This window comes from Sinocyclocheilus anshuiensis, unplaced genomic scaffold (assembly GCF_001515605.1).
Source record: "Sinocyclocheilus anshuiensis isolate Anshui unplaced genomic scaffold, SAMN03320099.WGS_v1.1 scaffold1237, whole genome shotgun sequence".
In the NCBI taxonomy this organism is placed as follows: Eukaryota; Metazoa; Chordata; class Actinopteri; order Cypriniformes; family Cyprinidae; genus Sinocyclocheilus; species Sinocyclocheilus anshuiensis.
This window is the reverse complement of record NW_015553581.1, coordinates 1,801,372-1,823,031: the sequence shown is the minus strand read 5'-3', so window position 1 is coordinate 1,823,031 and position 21,660 is coordinate 1,801,372. Positions and strand designations below refer to the sequence as shown.

The following is a 21,660-nucleotide window of genomic DNA, read 5'->3' as shown; positions in this document are numbered from 1 at the left end:
GTGTGTGTGTGTGTGTCAGAGATAGGGCCTTTAGAGGACAGTCACATGCTTTTAACACATGGTTCCAACAAGGACAGAGTGCAGAGGTCAAAACCCAAAGAGACATGAAAAGTTCAGAACATGTTCCTTCTGTCCCATACACAATAAATAAGGAACAGGGCAAGAGTTGCTGTTGATTGAAGCCAAGATTGCCTCACCCATAGAAATGAAAATTCCCTCTTTATCTCCTCCTCCATCTCTACGGCTCATTTACTGTAACTTCAACCTTTATAACTTACAAAAAACAGCATCTCTTACCAAAAGTACAGTGTGATTACACAGATGGGATCACATGGTATTAACAACAATAATAAAACAAAAATGTTTATTAATAATAATAATAATAATAATAATAATAATAATTTAACCTTTCCACTAAGATAAAAGTCTTTAGATAACGTGCGAGTTGCACCAGTTTTCTTTTGTGTCTGATTAGTATGCCTTTCATTTAAATTTCTTTCTTTTTAGAGTTTCTAATAAGTGACTATGATGTCAATTTGCACTTGTGAAATGTTAATTTGGATGCTAGATTTCAGCAATTAACTGAAGAAATATGAAGCCCTTTTGGGATCATTGTAGCACCAGTTTATAGTTAAAGGTGATTTTGTCATTTCTGTGCCAGTAGTGTAGCCAAAATTATTCACACACACACACACACACACACACACACACACACACACACACACACACATACACACACACACATAAAAAAATCAGCTGATAAAGCTCTCTAAACAATTCACTTAAGTTTGTTATTTGATCCTCAGTGCAACCGTGAAACCAGACCAAAGGTGTCAGTTTTCACATGCAGCGTGAAATCTCCAAATCAATCCACTTCAGATCATGTTTGAATTCATCACCACTAAGCTTGTTGAAGCTAAACATAAATAGACTATGAATGAGGGAATAAGGAATGCAGACAGAGGAAATGTTCTGAGCCATTGTGTGACACAGTCACTCTGTTGGTCATATGACATGTGGGTGAATTGTTTTGGGAGAGAGAAAGGCCATGAGCAAGAACAAAGGGAAAGGTAGGGGTTTGGAATGGCTGGAATACAAACGCAGTTCTCAGACCCTACAAACAATGAATGAGTTACTTCATCTTTCCCCTCTCTTCCAGTTACCGTATGTGCCGGTAAAGAAAGAAACGGCATTCATTAATTGCAGGGTATAGAGAATCTCTATTCTTTTACAAGAGAGCGCCTAAATACTGTTCTGCTTATTCCACAGGCAAGGGATATGTAAACTTATGAGAAAAGTGGCATCGTGAAAATTATGTAAACTTATGAGAAAAGTGGCATCGTGAAAAATCTGTAAGATGTTTAACAAAAAATCAGACAGATCATAAAAATTAGACATTCTTTTTCATACTGCCCTGAAGAAGCTGCGAAACAGATGTTCCACAAGAAAAAACTTCTGCTTCGTTTACGTACCCTTGGTTCTTAATAACATCCGTTGACCACCTAAGAGTAAGTGTATTATTGTGCTGAATTTTTTTTGTCATGTCATCAAATCCTGATTAACTGAAGGCAGCTTTTATACTTCAGTAATGAGTGGAGCATTCGAGTCTCGCACAGAGAACCGACTGGAGCTCTGATGGAGGACAGTGACTCAATCTAAACCTTTAGACGACACACAGCTCATATCTGCAGCTCTGTAAGTTAACAAAAACACACACGAAAATACACACAGTGCATACGTGCAGTAGGCTTGCCGCGCGATACAGTGCTGACGGTGATACCGGTGTTAAGCCGCAACACCGGTTACGTCACTTGCCCACCGTGGCACCGACCCCCACCGTCGTTTTGATTTTTTTATAGTAATAAAAATCATTTAGTTCAGTAAAAGAACAGACACTACAATTAAAAACTGAACGCGGCTGCTCAATGCAGTTGAACGACAGTTGCATCACAGATCAGATTTAATTTCTACAGTGAGGAGAGTGAGTCGAGCTGACTGACAAGAAGAGTGAGGTGAGACAGACAAGACGATCGTGGATGATTTAGTTTCTATTCGTTTTGTTAATAAAAGTTCTATGTTTTATATATAGGCTAAAATGAGTTTGACGTTGTATTTTGTTGTTGCATTCAAGCAATTGACTCTGAACTGCCGCTAATTCGAAAGTGAAAGTTAAATGCGCACAGCGCTTTTAAGCTATTTAAAAGCGAAGGAAAGCAAGGAAAAGAGGGGAAATTCAAACAAACTAAAAACGAACAATTGCTTTACGCCGAATTGGCGCTATTTGAACGTGGAAGTAAAATGTGCACGCAGCTTTTACAAGTTTTTTAAAAGTGAAGGAAAGCCAGGAAAAGAGGGAACGCCCCTGCCCCCACAGTGATACCGGTATTACCGGTGTTGTCACACGTCGATTAACCGGTGGGAAAATGTCCTCACCGTCACAACCCTAACGTGCAGCGCGAACATATTAATGACTCAGGACTGACACCAGTATTCTGCTGCTGTGTGAATGCGGCAAGAATTAAAAGTTCCAAAAGGATAAAAAGCCAAAAAGGATCATTTATGTAAATTTTGTCTTGTGAAATGTATGTAAATATCTGTTGTGTCACACAGCTTCATCAGAACAGTAAAAATAGTTATGATCCATCTCATTAAAAACCTTTTTACACATCTCACAGATTCTGCAAGCGGTATGAGCAGAATTCTGTATTGATATAAACAAAAACCACCATAAAATAAACAGATCAATGATGAAATATGACGAGAGTGGAATATCATCAAATAGCTGTAAATCTGATGAGTAAGCACATTAAAACACACACACCAATGCAGTGTCCATCTGGTAAACACCCAGCCAAGCCCAGTGCACATAAGCAAACATCTACAAAAATGACAGGACTGTTATTATGTGGTCTATAGAATTTTTGTCTAAAGTGAGCACAGCAGAAACATAATCTGATCCTATTCCTACAGAGGTAAAGAGATAAATAGGGAGATGAAAGTCAGAGAGAAAGCAATCTAAAACCATGATCAAAATGAGATGCTGTAAACATTACTACATTAAATACTGGTTCACTTCAAGATAAACATGGTTTCTGCTGACCGCAAATATTATTATATGTGACTAGGCTGCTTATGTTGAAGTGTTTGGGATGTGGCTTTTAATGATGAGACCTTTTTTGTAATCAGGCTCTCAAAAAGTATATAAAAATTTGGATATAGATTTATCGGCCAACATATCGGTTATCGGCTTTCAAAAATAAAGAATTATCGGTTATCGTATCGGCCAAAATTTTCATATCGGTGCATCCCTAGATAAAAGCGTCTGCTAAATGACTAAATAAATAAATGCTTCTATTAGTACACTACCCTTTAAAGGTTTGAGGACGGTAAGATTTTTTTGTTTTAATGTTTCTGAAAGAAGTCTCTTATTCTCATCAGCGAAGCTGCATTTATTTCATCAAAAATACTGTAAAAACAGTAATATTGTGAAATACTGTTACAATTTAAAGTAACAATGTATTTTAATACATTTTAAAATTTAATTTACTCCAGTGATGGCAAAGCTAAATTCTCAGCAGCCATTCCTCCAGACTTCAGTGTCACACGATCCTTCAGAAATCATTCTAATATGCTGATTTACTGCTCTAGAAACATTTCTTATTACTATCAATGTTGAAACCAGCTGAGCTGCCTAATATTTTTGAGGAAACCATGATGTTTTTTAATAATAAATTAAATTAATAAAAAGTTCAAAAGACCATTTATAATTATAACACTATAAATGTATTTACGGTTGCTTGTTTTGACGATTTAAATACATCACTGCTGAATAAAAATATTTTTAAAAATTCTTACTGACCTGAAAAGGATGCTGATTGTCATTATGACAGTTTATTATTATTATTATTATTATTATTATTAATTGAAGAGTTAATTGCTTAAAAAGGGGTAATATGATGGTACCAGTTTATATTATCTAAACTATATTTACAAAGAGAACAAAGCCTAAGCTATAGCTTTTATTCCCATATATAAGGTCAAGATATTTTTGTTGACGTGTACAGAAATATATTAACAAAAGTTGGCATTGGCTATAAACATCTAAATAAAGGAAACAAATCTTTTTTGTAGACTGACCCTACCAGAAGTAATTTAATAAAATGTTCCAATAATGGAACCGAAACCAAACTGTTCAAGTAATTTCCGGTTCTCAATTCCCAACCCTACAGAGAAATAATGTACCACATTTGTTTCTAACTACATACCACCTGAAATAGAGTGTGAGAGAGAGAGAAAGATGTGAGGTGACACAGGGAGGCCAATAACACCTGCCAGGAATGACAGCACAGGAGTTCTTGTGACAGCTCTCAAGAACAGTAGCCGTTGGCCTCGGAGAAACGGTGCATGAGGTGGTGAAACTGAAAAATGTCAAGGGCTGGAAACTTACAAGGCATTAACGACAATGGCTGCATTCTCCAGCCTAATATGGAAGAAGAATGGCAGGGGATGCCACAGTGATAACAGTGTAATTGTGACTCAATGAGGACTTGTCTGGAACGCTGACAGCGGAATGATCCGGAATGATCCTGGAGGCAAAATTGTGCATCACTCAGAATGAGATGATGGTTATTAATGAGAGCATCATCAAGTTATAGAGATCAAGTTCTTTGCATGGTGAAACTCTCGCTCTCAAAGTCTCAGAGTTCATTTGCTTTCTATTGTAAATCTCTGCGTTTTTCTCTCAGCAGTGTGCCTAACACAACCCCATTGCTCTCCTGCTCTCTTCTTGACAGGGCACTCGTGGGCTCCTCCCAAAGAAAAACAATCCAGCCCCAACAAAAGCACAAGCAATAAGTTTATGTGATGAGCATTGAGTCTCTCTTCTCCGTGGCTTCATTAGAAAACTGCGGCCTCCCTCACCATTTCTCCTAGGCTAATCACGTCTTCCCTGGCCTGCTATTTTTGGCCTATTGTGCTTTCCACACACCCTGAGGATGCAAAGCCTCTGTAGGCTCAGGGGAACAGAAGAAAAGAAAATAGGAGGAGTAAGGCAATGGTGCAGTTCATTTTAACCTCTGGTACTATAACAGGAGAGCAGCAGAATGATGTAAGGTGCCAACTAATTACTAATTTGATTTAGCAGTCCCTTTTATCCAAAGCAACTTTCAGCGAGCCGAACATATTAAAGTGACTCCTTGAACAACCTAAGGTTAAGTTAAGTGCCTTGATCAAGGGCATAACAAAGAATCACGGATCAGCTCTTATGGGCTCTGAATATGTAACATTTCAGTTAAGATGCCAGATCTTTAACCATGCCACAGTGAAGTACAACAGCTGGTACTTAGAAATACTGCTAATAAAAAAAAACAAAACAGTAAAATTAGTAATTTTTTAAACATTATTACAATTTAAAATAACTGTTTTCTCTTTCGATAGATTTTAAAATGTAATTTATTCCTATGATGGTAAAGCTGAATTTTCAGCATCATTACTCCAGTATTCAGTGTCACATGATCCTTCAGAAATCACTCTAATTTGCTGCAAGAAACATTTCTTATTATCAATGTTGAAAACGGTTGTACTGCTATATATTTTTGTGAAAACCATTATAATTTTGATCAATTTAATGCATCCTTGCTAAATACAAATATTACTTTCTAATAAAAATATTACTTTTTTTAATCTTTAGTACAGTGCCTCATAAAAGTGGTTTTGATCACTAGAGCCCGACCGATATATTGTTTTGCCGATTTTATCGGCCGATATGACCCTGTCGCAGATATATCGGTATCGGCGAATATGACGCCGATATGCCACCGATATGAAAATTTTTTTTACAGAACATAAAACGCAGATAAAATGCTTGTAAATGGTGTAATTATGTAGTTTGTTCAGCAGAGCGCGCTCCATTGTTTGCAACTGGCGACCTGGATGAAACGCTTTAAAGCTTAAGTGTATGGAATACCATTGAAACTTTGAAGGCCATATCTCTGTAACGGCGTGGCGGATCCGCACCAAATTCGGGGGAATCCCTTCATCAAGTGTACGTCTCGAGGCCCCCTTTCGAATGAGACCACCCCCACATCGATAGCCCCCGGGGTCCGGGAGTTACGGGCAGTTAAATTTGCGGTTGGGCTCCTCGAGCTGAAGGGATCTTGGTGGAGATCCGCCGCCGCGTTCGCGATATAGTGACACCAGCCAACACTTTCACTTCAGTAAGGAGGTCTCTTGTTCAGGCAGCAGCATTCAAGCGTTGTCTTATTTGACCGTAAGTGCCCTGCGAAGTGGACTTCACATGATATTCCGCCATGATTCCAGTTCCAAGGGAACGTACACGTTACATTCAAAGGGCATTAAAATGTGCGAGTAGGGCTGGGTATCGATTCAGATGTCCCGATTCGATTCGATGTCATTTAAAAAAACGATTAATCGAAAAATCTATTTTTTTGCCCAGCCCTATGTGCGAGACGTGAATTTAAATTGTATTTATTTACAGAGGTATATTATGTCACACTTCACACTTCTCTAGTAAGTTTCGTCTGTGTGTGAAGACAGTAGCGCAAATCCGTGAATGAATGTTCAGAAGTGAAATAAACTTCAACGGAAAAAAGCTGAATGGAATTGAATTGAAAAAGTTGAATAAACTTCTTTACTGTTCAGTGCACTGATGTCAGACTCATTTTGGATAATAAAGTTTGTTAAATTGTTAAAGGCCCTGCTTCCATTACATATCTTTGTCACGTCATTATAAGTGTTTGATCACCACATTTGAGTGATCATTGCAAAAATGTGTTTATGGATATATATTCTGTTTATGTATATACTGTATTATATATATATAAGTTTGGACACATGAATGGAAAAGTGTCCAAATTTTTGACTGTTACTGTACCATAATATACACAAAGAATATCGGCCGATATATCAATATCGGCATTTTTTTATCGGTATCGGCCCCCAAAAAAACCCTATCGGTCGGGCTCTATTGATCACACTACGAAATGCTGTGAGTTTTTGTACTTATTTTTGATTACACACAAATTAAGTAATAAAAGGATCTAAAGTATAAAGAATTTCTTCTGAAATAGATATTTTATAAAAAGTAGAAATGTTATATATTGATATATGACTCAATCAGCACAGCCCTATTTAACTTGATCTTTCAGGAAACATTCGCTGTACACGTGTGCAAATCAGCTACTAAGACAGGCAGTTGAAAATAAGCAATGCTTGCTCAGCTAGGCCACAAACACCAAGAACACACCCACAACAACTGCAGATCTGCTGAACTTCTAATCAGGCTGAACCCTGAACCTTAGAGGACAATAACAATAATTTATAACATTATAAATAATCAATTTAAAACATTATAAATTTGTTTCCCTATACTAAAACCACTCAATATCATGCAGATCAGGTCTGACAGAGAAAAGGCAACAGAGCAGCAAGTCAGCGCGAGAATTATTCAGATCTGAGTGGCATCAAACTATGGAATAATGAGTCACTATAAACCCTCGATGACCAGGCTTCCGAGGTGTGTGCATATGTGGGAGGGTTTCATGTCAATGAATACAGTGACCTTTCTCTCAAAGATTCTCCTGTTTGACTATGATATTCATCTGCTAATGTTGTTGTGCATCACATTTTTTTTTATTTAGCTTAAATTTCTCAGATCTGTCCAATGAGCTGATACACAAGTGTCTCTTTGTACCTTCAAGCTATAAACAGAATCTTCAATAGAATTAACCTTAACAAGATCTGGGATTAACAGTTTCTCAAAGACAGGTTGAATATGATGTTATAAAACAGTTTTTTGGGGGAGAGGGAATTTTTCAGATTCCTCTCCAGGACTGTGGTCTATTACACTGCCTTGAGTCAAAAATCTATATAACTTTATATATGGGAAACTGGTAATGTATATCGAAATATCGGAAATGTGTTTAAAAATCATATCACCGTTATTGAAAAAAATTATATCGCGATACATATTGATATTGAATTATTGTCCAGCCCTACTTTATACAGATGTAAAGAAATGTATATGTAGCTATATGTACAGTAAATGTCTGTATAATGTGAATGTGTAGCGCTTAATACAATGGTAATGAAAATAGAGACACTTACAGACTTGCAAAATTGTTAAAGAATTAAATTCAACAAAATCAAACAAAAACAGATTTTGCAAAACAAATCACTTACAAAGGCCAAAAAGTTCACTCCACCCCTAACTTGCATGAAAATGGAATGAAATATCTCAAATATCTGACATCTCATTGCCATTACAAATGCTTTTCCATTTGTTTGCGTTGGGAATGCAAATGAGGGTGAATGCAAATTTGTCGACCTCTACATTTGGCTAAATCTCAAGGAGAAAACTTGCATGAGACAGAAGCAAGGATCTGAGTTTGGCAAACATCATCATCAACAAGCATACCGAATTGTACATTCTGCTTTATACAACTCTAATCAATACACGGATGGATTTAACTAGAGAATGGTCGACCATAGAGCAATGAGCTGTCACAATGTGCTCCAGAGCCCATTGATTTCCAACTAGTGTGGTTTGGTGCTATCCTAAACTGAAATTCCCAACATTAAGACTTCTCCAGAGCTCCCTCTAGATACTTTCTTGGCAGAAAATATGAAGTTCCTTTAAAGTTAATGTCATCTAGTGCGGCCAACTGGATGTGTTCCCACAACCTGCAGTGCCCAGTATCAGTTCATTGATCAACCCCTTGTGGTCTATCTACAACCTTCAGTTCACCAACCCAGTTATTAAACCATCAAGCACCCTGCAAAATATTACCACAGTTATTCGATAGTTTAGGCCAAAATACCATAGTTACTACAATTGCTTGCTTTGATCAAATTTGCACACTCCACCAGTGCCATCAAAAAAAAAGAAGTCAATCTGTTTGAAGGAACTTGCATATTAATTCATTATACAACAGTTCTGGTCCTTATACAAGTTTGTTAATGTTTAGGATTTTCAAGGCGTTTCATGGTTATTTGCATCACTCCATGAATGTTCATCAGAATCACTACTTCTAGAATCACTACTAGAGAAGAATCACTAGGAGAAATTAAAGTACCCAGATGACCTACAACTTGCAGACAAGATTACGATGTGTGCATCCAATGGACACTTCTACCATCCCGTGAGACCAGGGGAAATGTGAATTGCGAGAAAGCAACACAACAATGACAACATGACGAATGTAGTGCATCCGGATTTCATCCATACTACTCACATTGATACTATATAAAATGCACTTCTTTCACAGTTGCAAAGCATCTTTATTTCAGACGCAGCAAGTGTTTAATTGTACTCAATGCCCACTTGAAGTGGGTTTCTCGCACTAGAGTGTGTCAAACAAAAAACCCTGTAATGGAGCGGAGTCAATTTGAGTTGGTGGTGGGCTAATCTCTGCGGATCCGTTCCACATATACACACTGCTCCAGACCAGATTTTATACTTTGTGATGCTTGATGAAATGTAAAAGTTGCTGGTTTCCTTTAGAACTTTTTTTTTGACAAAAAAATAAACAAACTAAAAGGCCAAATGTACTCTTAAATTACTCGATATCAATAACTTGTTTATTGAACTGCTGCACAAAACCTGCACTCATAATTGTGCTGTAGTACTGAATATAAAGAGCATCAGCTTCTCGCTCGTGTGATAGCATGACTGAATTAATCTCAGAGATGAACTCACCTTTGCCATTTTGCCAAGCCGTGTACCAGGACAGACTGAGAAACGACGTGAAGAAAATGATCGCAGTGGCAACAGTTCCATGTCTGAGCCTCATCTCATTTCAGCGCCTCCCCGTGCAGCTGCCTCTGGTCCTCCTGATCCAGGCGTGCATACGCGCTTCAGGGGAGCGGACAGGAGGTGACGGGGGCCCGGATCATCGACTGTCTGCACCGCGGTCCTCCTCCTGCTCCTCCTCTCGGTCGCTGCTGGGGTCACGAGGCAGCCCGGCGGAACTGATGCATTTCCAGAGAAAGATGTGCAATCCTCATGCCTGCCGTTACTGGAAGGGCTCATGAATACATTTTTTTTTTTTTTAAATACAGAAAGGCACAGAGATCGACATGAAAACATACGGTCTTGGTTTCTCTCTTTTTTTTCCGGACCGCACTGACTAACGTTACAAGTTAAACAGATAGCAGATTAAATATGTATGCAACCTTATTTGTAAGGAAATGAATCACTGAGAGACACAGAAATACTGCGGAGGATAACTAATTTAGGGGCAGGGGTGATTGGGTAAAATAAAACATTGAAAGGTCAAAAAACAGCCTGGGCTGTAAAATACACAGAGTTGACTACCTGTCGGAGAACCCCAAAATATGTCAGACAGGCATGAGCAACAACCCCAAGTTCAACATTTCTTACCTTTCGGCCTGTTATTGAACAGCGAACCGACGCGGCTCGATCTCATAAAAAATATCCAGTGAAAAAACGAGCAAAAACACGTTTTGTGATGATCATTAAAATAGCAATTTAGACGCACCGTCCTGCCAGAATCGTCAGCGGTGATGTGATCTCTCAATCAAGCTTTGTTGAAGACCACACCCACAGAAAGCAAGATCGTCCACTCGAGAACTATGATTGGCTGGAGTCATCAGACCCCGCCCGTCACTGACGTTGATTGGCTGGAGTCAGCGCACAGCTCCTGTCTGCCGCCACACGGCGGCCTGAGCCCATTGCACACCCCCTCAGCACTTTTAAAAGATAAAGATATTTCTTGCAACAATTCTGTTTAAATTATTGGGTGGATATAAATTCCGGCTGAAATACTATTGTCAGAGTATCAGTTCAATGTGCAAGTGTTCATTAACAAGCTTTCACTGCATGGAGACTGACATGTACTGTAGGCTACATATTTTTCTTTATAGGAAATACTATATTTGGAATAAGAAGGGTTTTGAACATGAATATGAAAATATTGTGAATGAAAGTATAGTTTGTGTATAGTGTGTACAGTTTGACTAACATATGTTGTATCAGTCAGTAGTCAGTCATCAAATTATTTTAAATTCACTTTATTTATTTATTGTAGAAATGTAAAAGAAAAAGGCTATTAGAACAATATAACAATATATTTAGTGTGAATGTACATTTCTCTTTTATGCATAATTATGCATAATACAAATATATCCTATCACATATATCAGTAAAATGATTTTTTTTCCTATAACATCAATGTCTTCTTTTTCCCCAGTACAGTTAATGTGAAAGCTTTCCATTTTCCTGAGAGTACTTCTACTACTCATATAATTATACTAATTTGGGGGGGCAATTATTGCCATAATTAGATGTATTTAGATGTGCACGTATGCCATTCATGCTGTCTGAATGCAGGCGCCAGAGGGAGTGCACATTTAATGAATAATTGATTGGCTTTTCTGACCTTCACTGTCACTGATAGCTTGTGGGACTGAACCATTATTGTATGCAAGCATCTGTCATATCTTTTCTTTGAATTTCCCCAAATCCTGTTATTTTAATGTAGTGCCATTAAAGTGGTATTACTGCGACCCGTACAAATTGCTTTTGTCTTTCCTGGTTTTTGCCTCTCATTATTATGTCTAATCTTCATTTGTTATAATCATCTGGATTTGAAGTCCTCTCCATAAACTGAGCTCTTTCCCCCGATCTATTTTTATGTATATGCTCGACTCTTGTATTTCAACACTGTCTCATTTCAGTCATACAGTCAAGCAGTGCTACTTTGAGATGCCTATGTGATTATTTTTACTCAGTTGACTGACATTGAAAGCTTCCTTTTGCCTGTTGTACATCGCACAGAAAAGTCTGGTTTACAAGAACACGTATGGCTGAAGATAAAGCTGAAATCATTCAAATGGAGATGATTAATTATAACCTGCACAGACCATTTTTAATTTTACTTAAGCCAGATATTGCGTTACATAAGACACTTTTGCTGAAGTCTCTTGACAGTACTATTTTAAGCTTAATTCTGTATTACATAATCATATTACTCCAATCAGTCCTTTTTGTAATCTATGTTATTTGTTCTTCATTTACATTAAAAGACTAAAACGCCAACCACAAAACAGCAATGACTACTCTTTCCACACAATATGTATTTTTAACATATTTCTTATTTTATTTGTACAGCACATGAATATCATTGTGAAGAGGTAATGCAAGGCACAAACAGATATTTGAGATTTTCATTAAGGTGTCAATTACATTGTAGTTGTGTTAGGTAGTGTAACATACGAGGTCATGTACTGTACCAAGTCACTGTCCTTGAGAAGTAAATGCAGACCTGAAACTGAACTTGAAAAGCATTAGATGCCATACATACACAATGAAAAACTCTCTCTTTTGCACACACACACACACACATAACTTGTATTCCACATTTTGGCTGTTAGTGAAATGTCAGACATACAAGGATATACAGTAAAGTGGGTTTCAGAGAAAACAGGCAAAAACTCTACTTAGTATATACCTTTACAAAATCTATTTAGTATATACCTTTTCTTAGTGTACTAAGGTATTTAGTAGAGAAAAGACTTTTCTTCGTAAAGGCCTATGCTAGATTTATTTAGTTTGAGTGATTTGTTTATTTATAATGAATGAATAGCTTTCCTTTCAATACAGTGTCTACATAGTCTATTTGTGATAAAGGTCTTCAACCTTAAGTAACTGTGAAATTGTTCTATAGATAATGTTAGGCTTCCTTGAACATAATTTATACATTCAATAAATCCGCAGGAATATGTTCAGAGGCACTGAACAGGCATCATGGCCAGGGCAAAAACCACCACTAGTTGAAAGTAACAAAAACATAACCACCTTCTGTACAATCAGTTCAATTCTGCTTGTACCATTTTCATTATAGAATGTTGCTCTTTTTCTCAGAAAGGTGTTGCTTTGAAATACTCCTCAAGCGGAATGACAGAGACTCCTCCAACCCAGTCCTGCAGCCAAACCTGCTGCAAAACCAGCTTCATGAAAAACCAATTATGTCCAGGGGGCCACTTCTTCATGACAGGATGCCTAAACAAAGCACACACCAAAATTAACACATTATTTGCAAAACACACTGCTTACCCAATTCTCTCAGTAAAAGGGTATAAAACTATCACTGGGGCACTACTAATATGAACCTTTAAAGTACTAATTTGTACCTTTATGGTACTAATATGGGGTAAATATGGTACAAGGATGTACCTTTTAGTTTTGGCACCAGAGACAGCTTTGCACCATTTAAAAAAAACATTTTTTTTTGAGAGGTGAAATAAAAAATAATTAATTTATTCTAATGCAGCTGCAAGGTGAATCAGACTAGACTGTTTGTCTATTAGCAATGCATTTCAGCTATAAAATAAGTAGGTGCACATTTCAGTTACATCAGATACAAAAAACAGCTATATTATGTAGTATATCAATGAGAACAGCATAGAAAATAATCAAGATATTAAGCAAAAATAGGCAAACATCACTAATTATACTTTTCCAACAGACATAAATGAACACAGACCTTATGTTCAACCTTAAACGTATGAAGTATGTTAAGCTGAGGTCACTGAAATGAAAATGAAAATGTGTGTATGATTTATAATTTTGCATAATCACCTGGAGAACATAGCCTCTTTGGCGAAGTCAAGCTCCTCTGGTCCCACCTCCACCATTTTACCAGTTAAAGTGAGTCTAGCACACCTGGGGTCCTCAGGGTCATAAACCTGCTTCCTGTCACAGGAAAGCACAGCCAGAGGATAAAATGCTTTAGATGATCATTATACAATGATCTCTGTCAAAGATACTTTTTGTTTTGATATGTAAACGTGATTTAAATGTAAAGGCTTCTCACTCCAGTTATTTCAGAGTTTTGAAGTAAGTGAACACACCTGCAGAAATCTCCCTCTGCCTCGGAAAATGTTAAGGAGGCAAAAGGGAAGCTGCGAAGATCTGTTACGGTGTTGTCCATCGGTGTCACATAAAAATAAGGAATGCCAGTGCTGTTGTCAGCTGGACCGTCGCTTACAGAGAAAATGTTTCCGAATGGAAGTCCTTTAATCTAAAGAGGTAATGGGGAAAGAAAACAGCCTAAATTAAAGACATATCATATGTGCCTTTAAAAAAAAACGTTTATTTAGATTAGATTAGATTAGATTAGATTAGATTAGATTAGCAATAATGACTGGCTGAATGTCATTAAGATTTAAGACTTTAAAACACTTATTAATACAGTGGTTCTTAACCTTTTGTCCACACCAATATTCCCATGACTTCTTCCAGTCGTATGTGAACTACTGGATAAGGATTTTTTCAAAGCATTTTTATTCACAATATCTACCTGATAAAGTATTTCAGAGTTTGCCGTAACTATAAAAAAATGTGCATTCATTATAAAAAAAAAAAGCCAATGGTTTTGAGATTTATTAATTTACATTACTTTTCCTAGTAATCACTATTAAAATTAGGCTACCTCATATATCCAGGTTTTCCAAGACAGCAAGAACCTGGGGCCAGTTACATAAACATACCACTATGTTAAGAACTAGTTTGACTAACTAGCAGTTAACCAAGTGGTAATCAGTCTTACTTTTCGAATTCAATTTAGACCAATATAACTTTCTACATAACTGACTTTAAAAAGTTACAACTAGTCTTGCAGATCAAAATGAGATGACAAACTTTTGTCTAAGCAGTTTATGCAGCCAGCCACTGGATCTTCAAAGACAAATAGCAGTTGTTAAAAAGGCCAATTAAAATAAATATATTGACTGATTTTTAATGCTTTTTTGTCTTATTTTAAATCATTTAAGTAATCTTGAGGTTCTTTAAAGTTTGCTGAGGCCCCCTAGTGGGCCCCTTGTTGAGAACCACTGACTTAACCGTTTATTTTATAGATAACTGAAAAGAATAGATCAAAGCTGCCAGTGAACTTTGCAGGAAGGTAGATTAAATCCAACCTAGTAAATAAAGCATCACCTGCTCCTGTGTGGAGATGGTAGCCAGGTGACCCCAGTCGCTATAATGCGCCATGTATCGCGCTACTCTCGCCGCCTCCTCATGCGGTGGAGGTGTAGGGATGCTGGACGGCACCTTCACCTCCTCCATCCGGTACGAAAACACACGGGACGCGGATGACACATCCTCGCTTTTCGATATCTGGTCGGGTTTCTTCTCTGAAGCGTCCCGGTACACGGAGGACGGATAGGCTTGTTTCCAGATGCCGATATTATCGACGAGCACAGCGGGCGCCTCGTCCGAGAGCGTGTCCAGCTCTTCCTCCTCCACCACATCACTGGTGACAGCCCACGAGACCGAGCTCCTGATGGTGTAACTCTCACCGACACACAGCAGTGTGGCTACTGCAGGGACGAGATGAAGCAGCAGCCGCATAGCGTTCAGATTCACAGGGGCTGCGTCTCTTTAAACTGCATGTTTATTTCGCAACTATGGATATGGCGTTACATGACAGTGACCAGAAACTTTGATGCGTCTGAAACAGCGACACCACCTGGACCGCCTGAAAACCGCAGCAGGTTGACCTCCATCTCTACTGTTACTTGGGGCTGTTTTATTCATCCCACTGTAACCGTCGTTTTCACCAAAATACTGGGGTACTTTGATATTCCAATAGTGTTCTTATGAAGGAAATGTATCAGTAAAATATTCACTGCCGTTCAGAAGCGTAGGATCAGTAAGATTTTTAATGTGTTTTAAAGAAGTCTCTTCTGCTCATCATAGCTGCATTTATTTGATCAGAAAAAAACAGTAATAATGTGAAATATTATTACCATTTAAAATAAGTTTTCTATTTTAATATACTTTAAAATAATATACTTTTGAACAGCAGTTTACTCTAAATTGGCATAAAACTCAATGTTGATAACACAATTAAATAAATGTAGAATAAAAAAGGGGGACATTTTGCATTGATTGTATTCGGTCATTACCAAAAATTACCTTTGTATCCATAATTTGTCATTCCAAATGTGGTATTATGAAGGTAATTTGACATAAAATATCTTTTTTTTTAATCCGTAACACTAAAAAAATACAATAAATAGAATAGAAAAAAGTTTTTTTTTTATCTTTTTTTTTTTATTGTGTTCAGTCAATACGAAAATTACCATGGTATCCATAATTTGATGATTTGCCATTCCAAATGTAGAATTCTGGTGGTAATTTGGCATTTAAAAAAAGAGAGGAAAAAATGGTAACACCAAAAAAATATCTATAAAAAAAAAGATATATCAGTTATATTTTATTGTGTTCAGTCAATCCAAAAATAAATAAAAAAACTAATTACATACCATATCCTTAGTTTGGTAATTTGCCATTCCAAATATAGTAATTTGATATATATATATATATATATATGTGTGTGTGTGTGTGTATGTATGTATATATATATATATATATATATATGTGTGTGTATATATATATATATATATATATAGCAAAATTACACTGAGATTCTAAAGCTTTTTACACTGTGTAAAGTATACTGTATATCATATTCATTTTTCATTTTTAAACAATACTTATTGTTGTTGTGTTACTGATATTTATTTTTTTTAATAACAATAAATAGCATATCACGTCTCAGATTTAGTCAAATGAATTTATTGGCCAAGGAAGTCGGTATTTTCAAAAGCAATCTCAAGGTAATTTGAAATATTCTTACAGTCACATAATTTAACATAAAATAATAGTCTTCAAACTTAATAGGTGTCAGAAAATCAACAGATGATACAATGTCACAATACATACAAATTCTCGGATGGAATTCATGGAAATAAATCAAATCTGTAATTGGAAAGGAAACAATCAAATTAATTATTTTCACAAGAAAACAATGATACAATGTGTTAAACCTGAGAAACATTGAGCAACATATTACATGGGAGACAATTACTGTATATTGTTGTTGTGTGTCTACACACGTGAGTGCATAAAACATATGCTACCATATGTTTCTGTTCCTGAGATCTCACTCAGGGTGCTTTTGATTGAGTCTGAACCTGAATTTGTTTCCCTCCCCTTCCACCTCTGATCTACTTTCTCAGTGTTTTCTATTGTGCTGCACTGTGGTGCATTTACAAAATACATTACCAGCAGCTGTTAGCCAGAGTTGCAAGAGAACATGGCTTTAAAGCTCACAATATTAACTTCTCCTTTTTGTTTCGTTGGTACTTATCTCCTGTGTATACATTCATACTTCACATGGAGAGAACGTAAGCAGCACACATGAGGTTTTAGAAGACAAACACTATTAGGAGGTTTACTGACTGATGAATGTGCAACTTTCCTTCAATAATATACACAAGCAATAGTGGTTCACTTCCAGAACACACTGCTTTAACATCAACTTCAAAGTCTACTGAAGTTCACATGGAGCAAACCTCTGACTCAAGTACAATTGCTTGGATGCAACTTAGGAAACGGTAGCATGAAAATGCCCTCAGATACTCCAACCTCAGCATCCAACCCCTTAATAGTTCTTTCTTGCACTTGTAAATTCTTCCTCCATGTGCATATAAATGTTTTTTTAGTCCATAGTCTTATCACTCCATGCCAGGGATTTCCTCTTGGCCAGCTCCATCCAGGATGGTTGGGCACTGTCACGGACAGACTGCAGAGGAGATGATGATGAAGGTGATGATGGTGGCACTGATTTCTGCTGCCATTTATTCTCTCTGTCTGCTGACATCGTGGGAACAGAAGAGACTGATGCTTCTAGAAATATTGACACCAAATATGAGCATATACTTCAAAGGTAGCTGTCACGTAAAACTCATTGTTTCACCCACTTACGCATTGACAAACCTGAGTCGAATCCTGTGCCTGAGACCTCTGAGATCGGTCTGAGAGGAACTGTAGATTGAGATGTGGTTTGGGAGTCTGCTGTGGATTTCTGCTCACCTGTCTATCGAAATCAGTAAAAAGGAAATCTGAAAAAAATTCACAAAGCAAAACACCACAAACAGAACATACTGTACTGGATATTATGAGCAAATAGTACACTTGTCCCCTCCATAAAGAGTCCTGTATTTTAAATTATAAATGTATAATTCATATTCCTATCGTAAGCACAGATGAACACTAGTGACACCATGTGGTATTTTTTTTTCTTGTTTTTAGAAGAAAGCTTTTTTCCAAAAATTCTTGTTTTTTGCTCCTATGGCAATGATCAAAGTCTTTAGATCTCTATGGATTATGAATTTCTTATTTTGTGATTTTTGATTTGCAGATTTTTGACTTATGATATTAACTGCCCTATCTAACTATACCGTTTAAAAGTTTGGGGTCACTAATTTTTTGGGGGGCAGAAAAATGAACACTTTTATTAAGCAAGGATGCATTATATTGATAAAAAGTGACAGTAAAAACATTTATAATGTAACAAATGTATTCTATTTTAAATAAATGCTGTTCTTTTGAACTTTCAAATCATCAAAGAATCCTGAATTTTTTTTTTATCATGGTTTCTACAAAAATCTGCTTATTTTATCACATTTTATCTTATCACAACTGTTTTCATGGCAGTGTACTGTATATAATATTACTGAGCCGTTTTTACCTGAAACAAGTTCAGTATTTTGAAATAACAATTTTTCAGTTGGATAAAGTCTCTAACTAGTATTACAATTTTCCCAGATTTCACAGCAAACCAACAATTTTGTATGCTAGCTACCAGCATCAGAGTTAGCATTTGTTATTTGTGTTAACTTTTCACCAACATCCAAGTGACAGAAGTGGTATTAATTGAATTTACAGGCATAAAGGCATAACAAAAGAAAAAATGTCATATGTTATAATACGGACGTGGACGCATTTTTAATTCTGTCATGTGACCCCCACACGTATTTACGCTAAAGTCATTTTTATTGACAAAAATGTGCTTCCAAACTAGTTTTTAAAGACATATAAAACATAGAAACAGAATTTGTGCGATAAAGTTGAACAAAAAATAAAAAAAAGATTATAGACAATCTTGCGAAATCTGATTGATAATTAGCATTTCTGCTAAATCAGTAAACATTTTGATGCGCTAAACATTTTTTTGTAAAACATGAATGGAATCTTGACTAGTGCGAAACAATCACATTCGTTTTTCTGAGGCCTAAGTAAGTGTCCTCTCTCTGGTTTATTTATAACTGAATAAACTGAGTGTGTTTAGAGATTACAGGAAAAATAATACCTTGGTTGCCGCAGTTGTTTGGTTCTCCCAGCGCTGTAAGAGCGAGGTCTTGTTTCCTGATCCTGCTGCCCACACTGGTCTGCCATCTTCAGGCCTAGTCCCCTTCCCCTGAGACACAGACGCCCTGTCAGCTTTCCCTGAGAATACAGTGGGCTCTCTCTCCTCATTCTGAGGCTGATCCTTTGAGACAGTATTGGCAGACTGTTGGGACACTAGGTGGGACGTTAACTTTGGGCTTGACGATAGATGTGGGTAACCTGGGGGTGGTGTGGGACGCAGTATAGCTTGTGTGGGGGTCTGTGATGCTGCTCGCAGTGGTGATGACGGCTGGATGGGTGGTGTCTGCGGTGCCAACGCTTGTGATGGCTGTTTTGCTGTGTATACAGTGGTGGTTTGTGTGGTCGATGTGCATGTAACTGTAGACTGGGTTGGTTTTGTTGTCGAATTACAAATTTGAGACTTGGACTGAAACTGGACTTCTCTGGCACTGTCAATTTGAGATTGACTAGTGGTAGTCTGAGTTGAATTTGCCGAAGGCTGGCTTGTTGTTGTTTTAGTCTGAGTTTGCATCATCTGAGTGGTAGATTGTGTTGATCTTCCAGAATGCTGTGCAAATGGCAATGGTTTTGTTTCTGGAGGTCTCAAAAGAGGTTGTGTAGTCGTCGGCTGGCTTGAAATGGTCTGTGTGATTCTTGGATTGGTTTGTGAAGTGGACGTTTGGCTTTGTGGTTGTGTTGTGGTTAAGGTTGTTGGTCGTGATTGCAAGCTAGGAAACTCAGGCAGCCTACTGGTAAAGAGCTGTTGGAGACTTCTGGTCTTCTCTCTGGCCATCTCCATCCAGGACACCTCTGAAGCTGTAAATGTTGGTGCGTTCCCCTGAGAGTATACCGCTGTTGTCTCTTCTGGAGGCAAGTCTGCATCTTCTTTAGCTGGTGAAGGTACAATCTTAGTGGATTTGCTGGCTGATGATAAGGGCTGAGCAGGTTCTGAAAATGCAGAAGAATATTTATTTATCAAAATATCATTCATCTTATTTCGCCCCTCGATGGAGGTCATCTAATCAACATGGGTAAAATGTGTAAATGCAAAATCAGGTATGACTTAATTCAGTGAATAGGTGTGCTCTTGCTACTAAAAGTGCGGCCATATTTACCATTGCTCTGTGAAATTTCATGGGCACGTTTGTACTGTCTGCATAAGATCACCGATGATCGTTTGGGCTTTATGTCTCAGAGATCCTTTTAGCCTTTTTGACATCTGCATAGAAATTACAGACCTGACCCCACAGTCTACGTTTATATGGGTGCTAAATTTCCAAGGGTCTCCCCACACCATCCAGAAGATGCTAAACAGAACAGTACTCTGATCTACCCATCTGACTTCAAACACATTCCAATGAGAAGACGATCACACTCAGCACCAGGCACCAAACCAGTGAATTACCCCCACACTTACAATACACATAACGCACACACATAGAGACATTTCCTTTATTTTGGCCATGATTAAGCTGTTATAAAATGTATATGGTACATGCATGTGTCTTTGGTATGTTCCCCTATTATATTAGCCTAGTTGCAACTCTTTATTGGTATTAGTTCAACTCTAGCCTAAATGCTTATATCCAAGTGTATACAGTATGTATCTCTGCTTTAATATCTTCTAGCCGTATCTTTCTTGGTATCAAATGATCTGCTCTTTAGTTCCTAAACAATGGTGTACACTATGTGACTATGAAATGCATCATACTATTTTTTATATACTTTGGGTAAAACTGCACCAATTCTCCAGACTAGCAATAAACATGCAAATGGACTGTAAATGGAGACAAAGAACATTTCTCCCACTCAAAATTCACGTATTGGCCATTCCACCAAAGATGGGTGTGACTGAGGGACCATTAAAAGACCCCTACCCAAATGTTCTGCAGAGAGTCCTCTCCTTGCGACACATGCCTTCTGACCTTTTTGACACTTTACTCACAAACTAACTTTGTTTGAATTACCCGTGGCAACTCCTCTCGGAAGACCTACAATAGGGTGACCATACGTGCCATTTTCCCAGGACGCGTCCTGGCCAGGATTTCTATATTGCCTAAAATATCTAGGGTTTGGCTTTGTTTGCGAGTTCAGACCGATCGGTGTATGACATCAAAATACCTCGAGAGCATTTTGAAAGCATAAGGAACCGTCTGTATTGTATTTTGATGTCATACACCGATCGGTCTGAACACGCAAACAAAGCTAAAACCTAGATATTTTAGGCAATATAGAAATCCTGGCCAGGACCGTCCTGGGAAAATGGCACGTATGGTCACCCTAACCCAGGGGTTTTCAACCTTTTAGGACATGCGCCCCCCCAAGTTTGTCTAATTTCACTCACTTTTACGTTAAAAGTACCATTCCGACAGCAAGAATGATCCTGAACTAAATGAAGATTAATGTCTTGGGTATGATGTGTT

At 37.5% G+C, this 21,660-nt stretch overlaps 3 protein-coding genes across 6 annotated transcripts in view; all 3 read right to left on the bottom strand.

The window, feature by feature from the left end:
- The window catches only part of LOC107668362 (alpha-1,3-mannosyl-glycoprotein 4-beta-N-acetylglucosaminyltransferase A-like), a gene marked incomplete at its 3' end in the record, with an annotated part of 32,911 nt that extends 22,343 nt beyond the window's left edge, over positions 1 to 10,568 (bottom strand). Inside the window, exons 1-2 of the mRNA XM_016460204.1 lie at positions 10,400 to 10,568; positions 9,716 to 10,034 (exon numbers count right to left, since the gene is read on the bottom strand). Of these exons, the coding sequence (XP_016315690.1) occupies positions 9,716 to 9,809 (94 nt within the window). The remainder of the gene's footprint in view (positions 1 to 9,715; positions 10,035 to 10,399) is intronic.
- A 2,166-nt stretch (positions 10,569 to 12,734) lies between these two features.
- LOC107668363 (cellular repressor of E1A-stimulated genes 2) lies at positions 12,735 to 15,536 on the bottom strand. Its single transcript, XM_016460205.1, has 4 exons — positions 14,978 to 15,536; positions 13,891 to 14,060; positions 13,619 to 13,732; positions 12,735 to 13,039 (listed from the first exon to the last, which is right to left on the bottom strand). Exons 1-4 carry the CDS (start codon positions 15,389 to 15,391, stop codon positions 12,898 to 12,900), a joined length of 840 nt encoding a protein of 279 aa, XP_016315691.1. The 5' UTR covers positions 15,392 to 15,536; the 3' UTR covers positions 12,735 to 12,897.
- Positions 15,537 to 16,609: 1,073 nt separating this feature from the next.
- Positions 16,610 to 21,660, bottom strand: part of LOC107668391 (mucin-4-like) — a 24,219-nt gene continuing 19,168 nt past the window's right edge. For 2 of the 4 annotated variants that reach the window (XM_016460245.1, XM_016460246.1), the window contains 3 exons: positions 19,200 to 20,185; positions 17,813 to 17,924; positions 16,610 to 17,734 (listed from right to left, as the gene is read on the bottom strand). In XM_016460245.1, coding sequence (XP_016315731.1) covers positions 17,547 to 17,734; positions 17,813 to 17,924; positions 19,200 to 20,185 — 1,286 coding nt within the window. In that variant the 3' untranslated portion in view covers positions 16,610 to 17,546. The remainder of the gene's footprint in view (positions 17,735 to 17,812; positions 17,925 to 19,199; positions 20,186 to 21,660) is intronic. The other 2 variants (XM_016460248.1, XM_016460247.1) reach the window with 2 other exon arrangements.

Coding starts and splice junctions, on each gene's coding strand:
- LOC107668363 (XM_016460205.1), bottom strand. CDS start 15,391: ATGCGGCTGCTGCTTCATCTCGTCCCTGCAGTAGCCACACTGCTGTGT. Junction 14,061..14,977: donor CCATCTCCACACAGGAGCAG/GTGATGCTTTAT, acceptor TTACCTCTTTAG/ATTAAAGGACTTCCATTCGG. Junction 13,040..13,618: donor AAAGAGGCTATGTTCTCCAG/GTGATTATGCAA, acceptor TGCTTTGTTTAG/GCATCCTGTCATGAAGAAGT.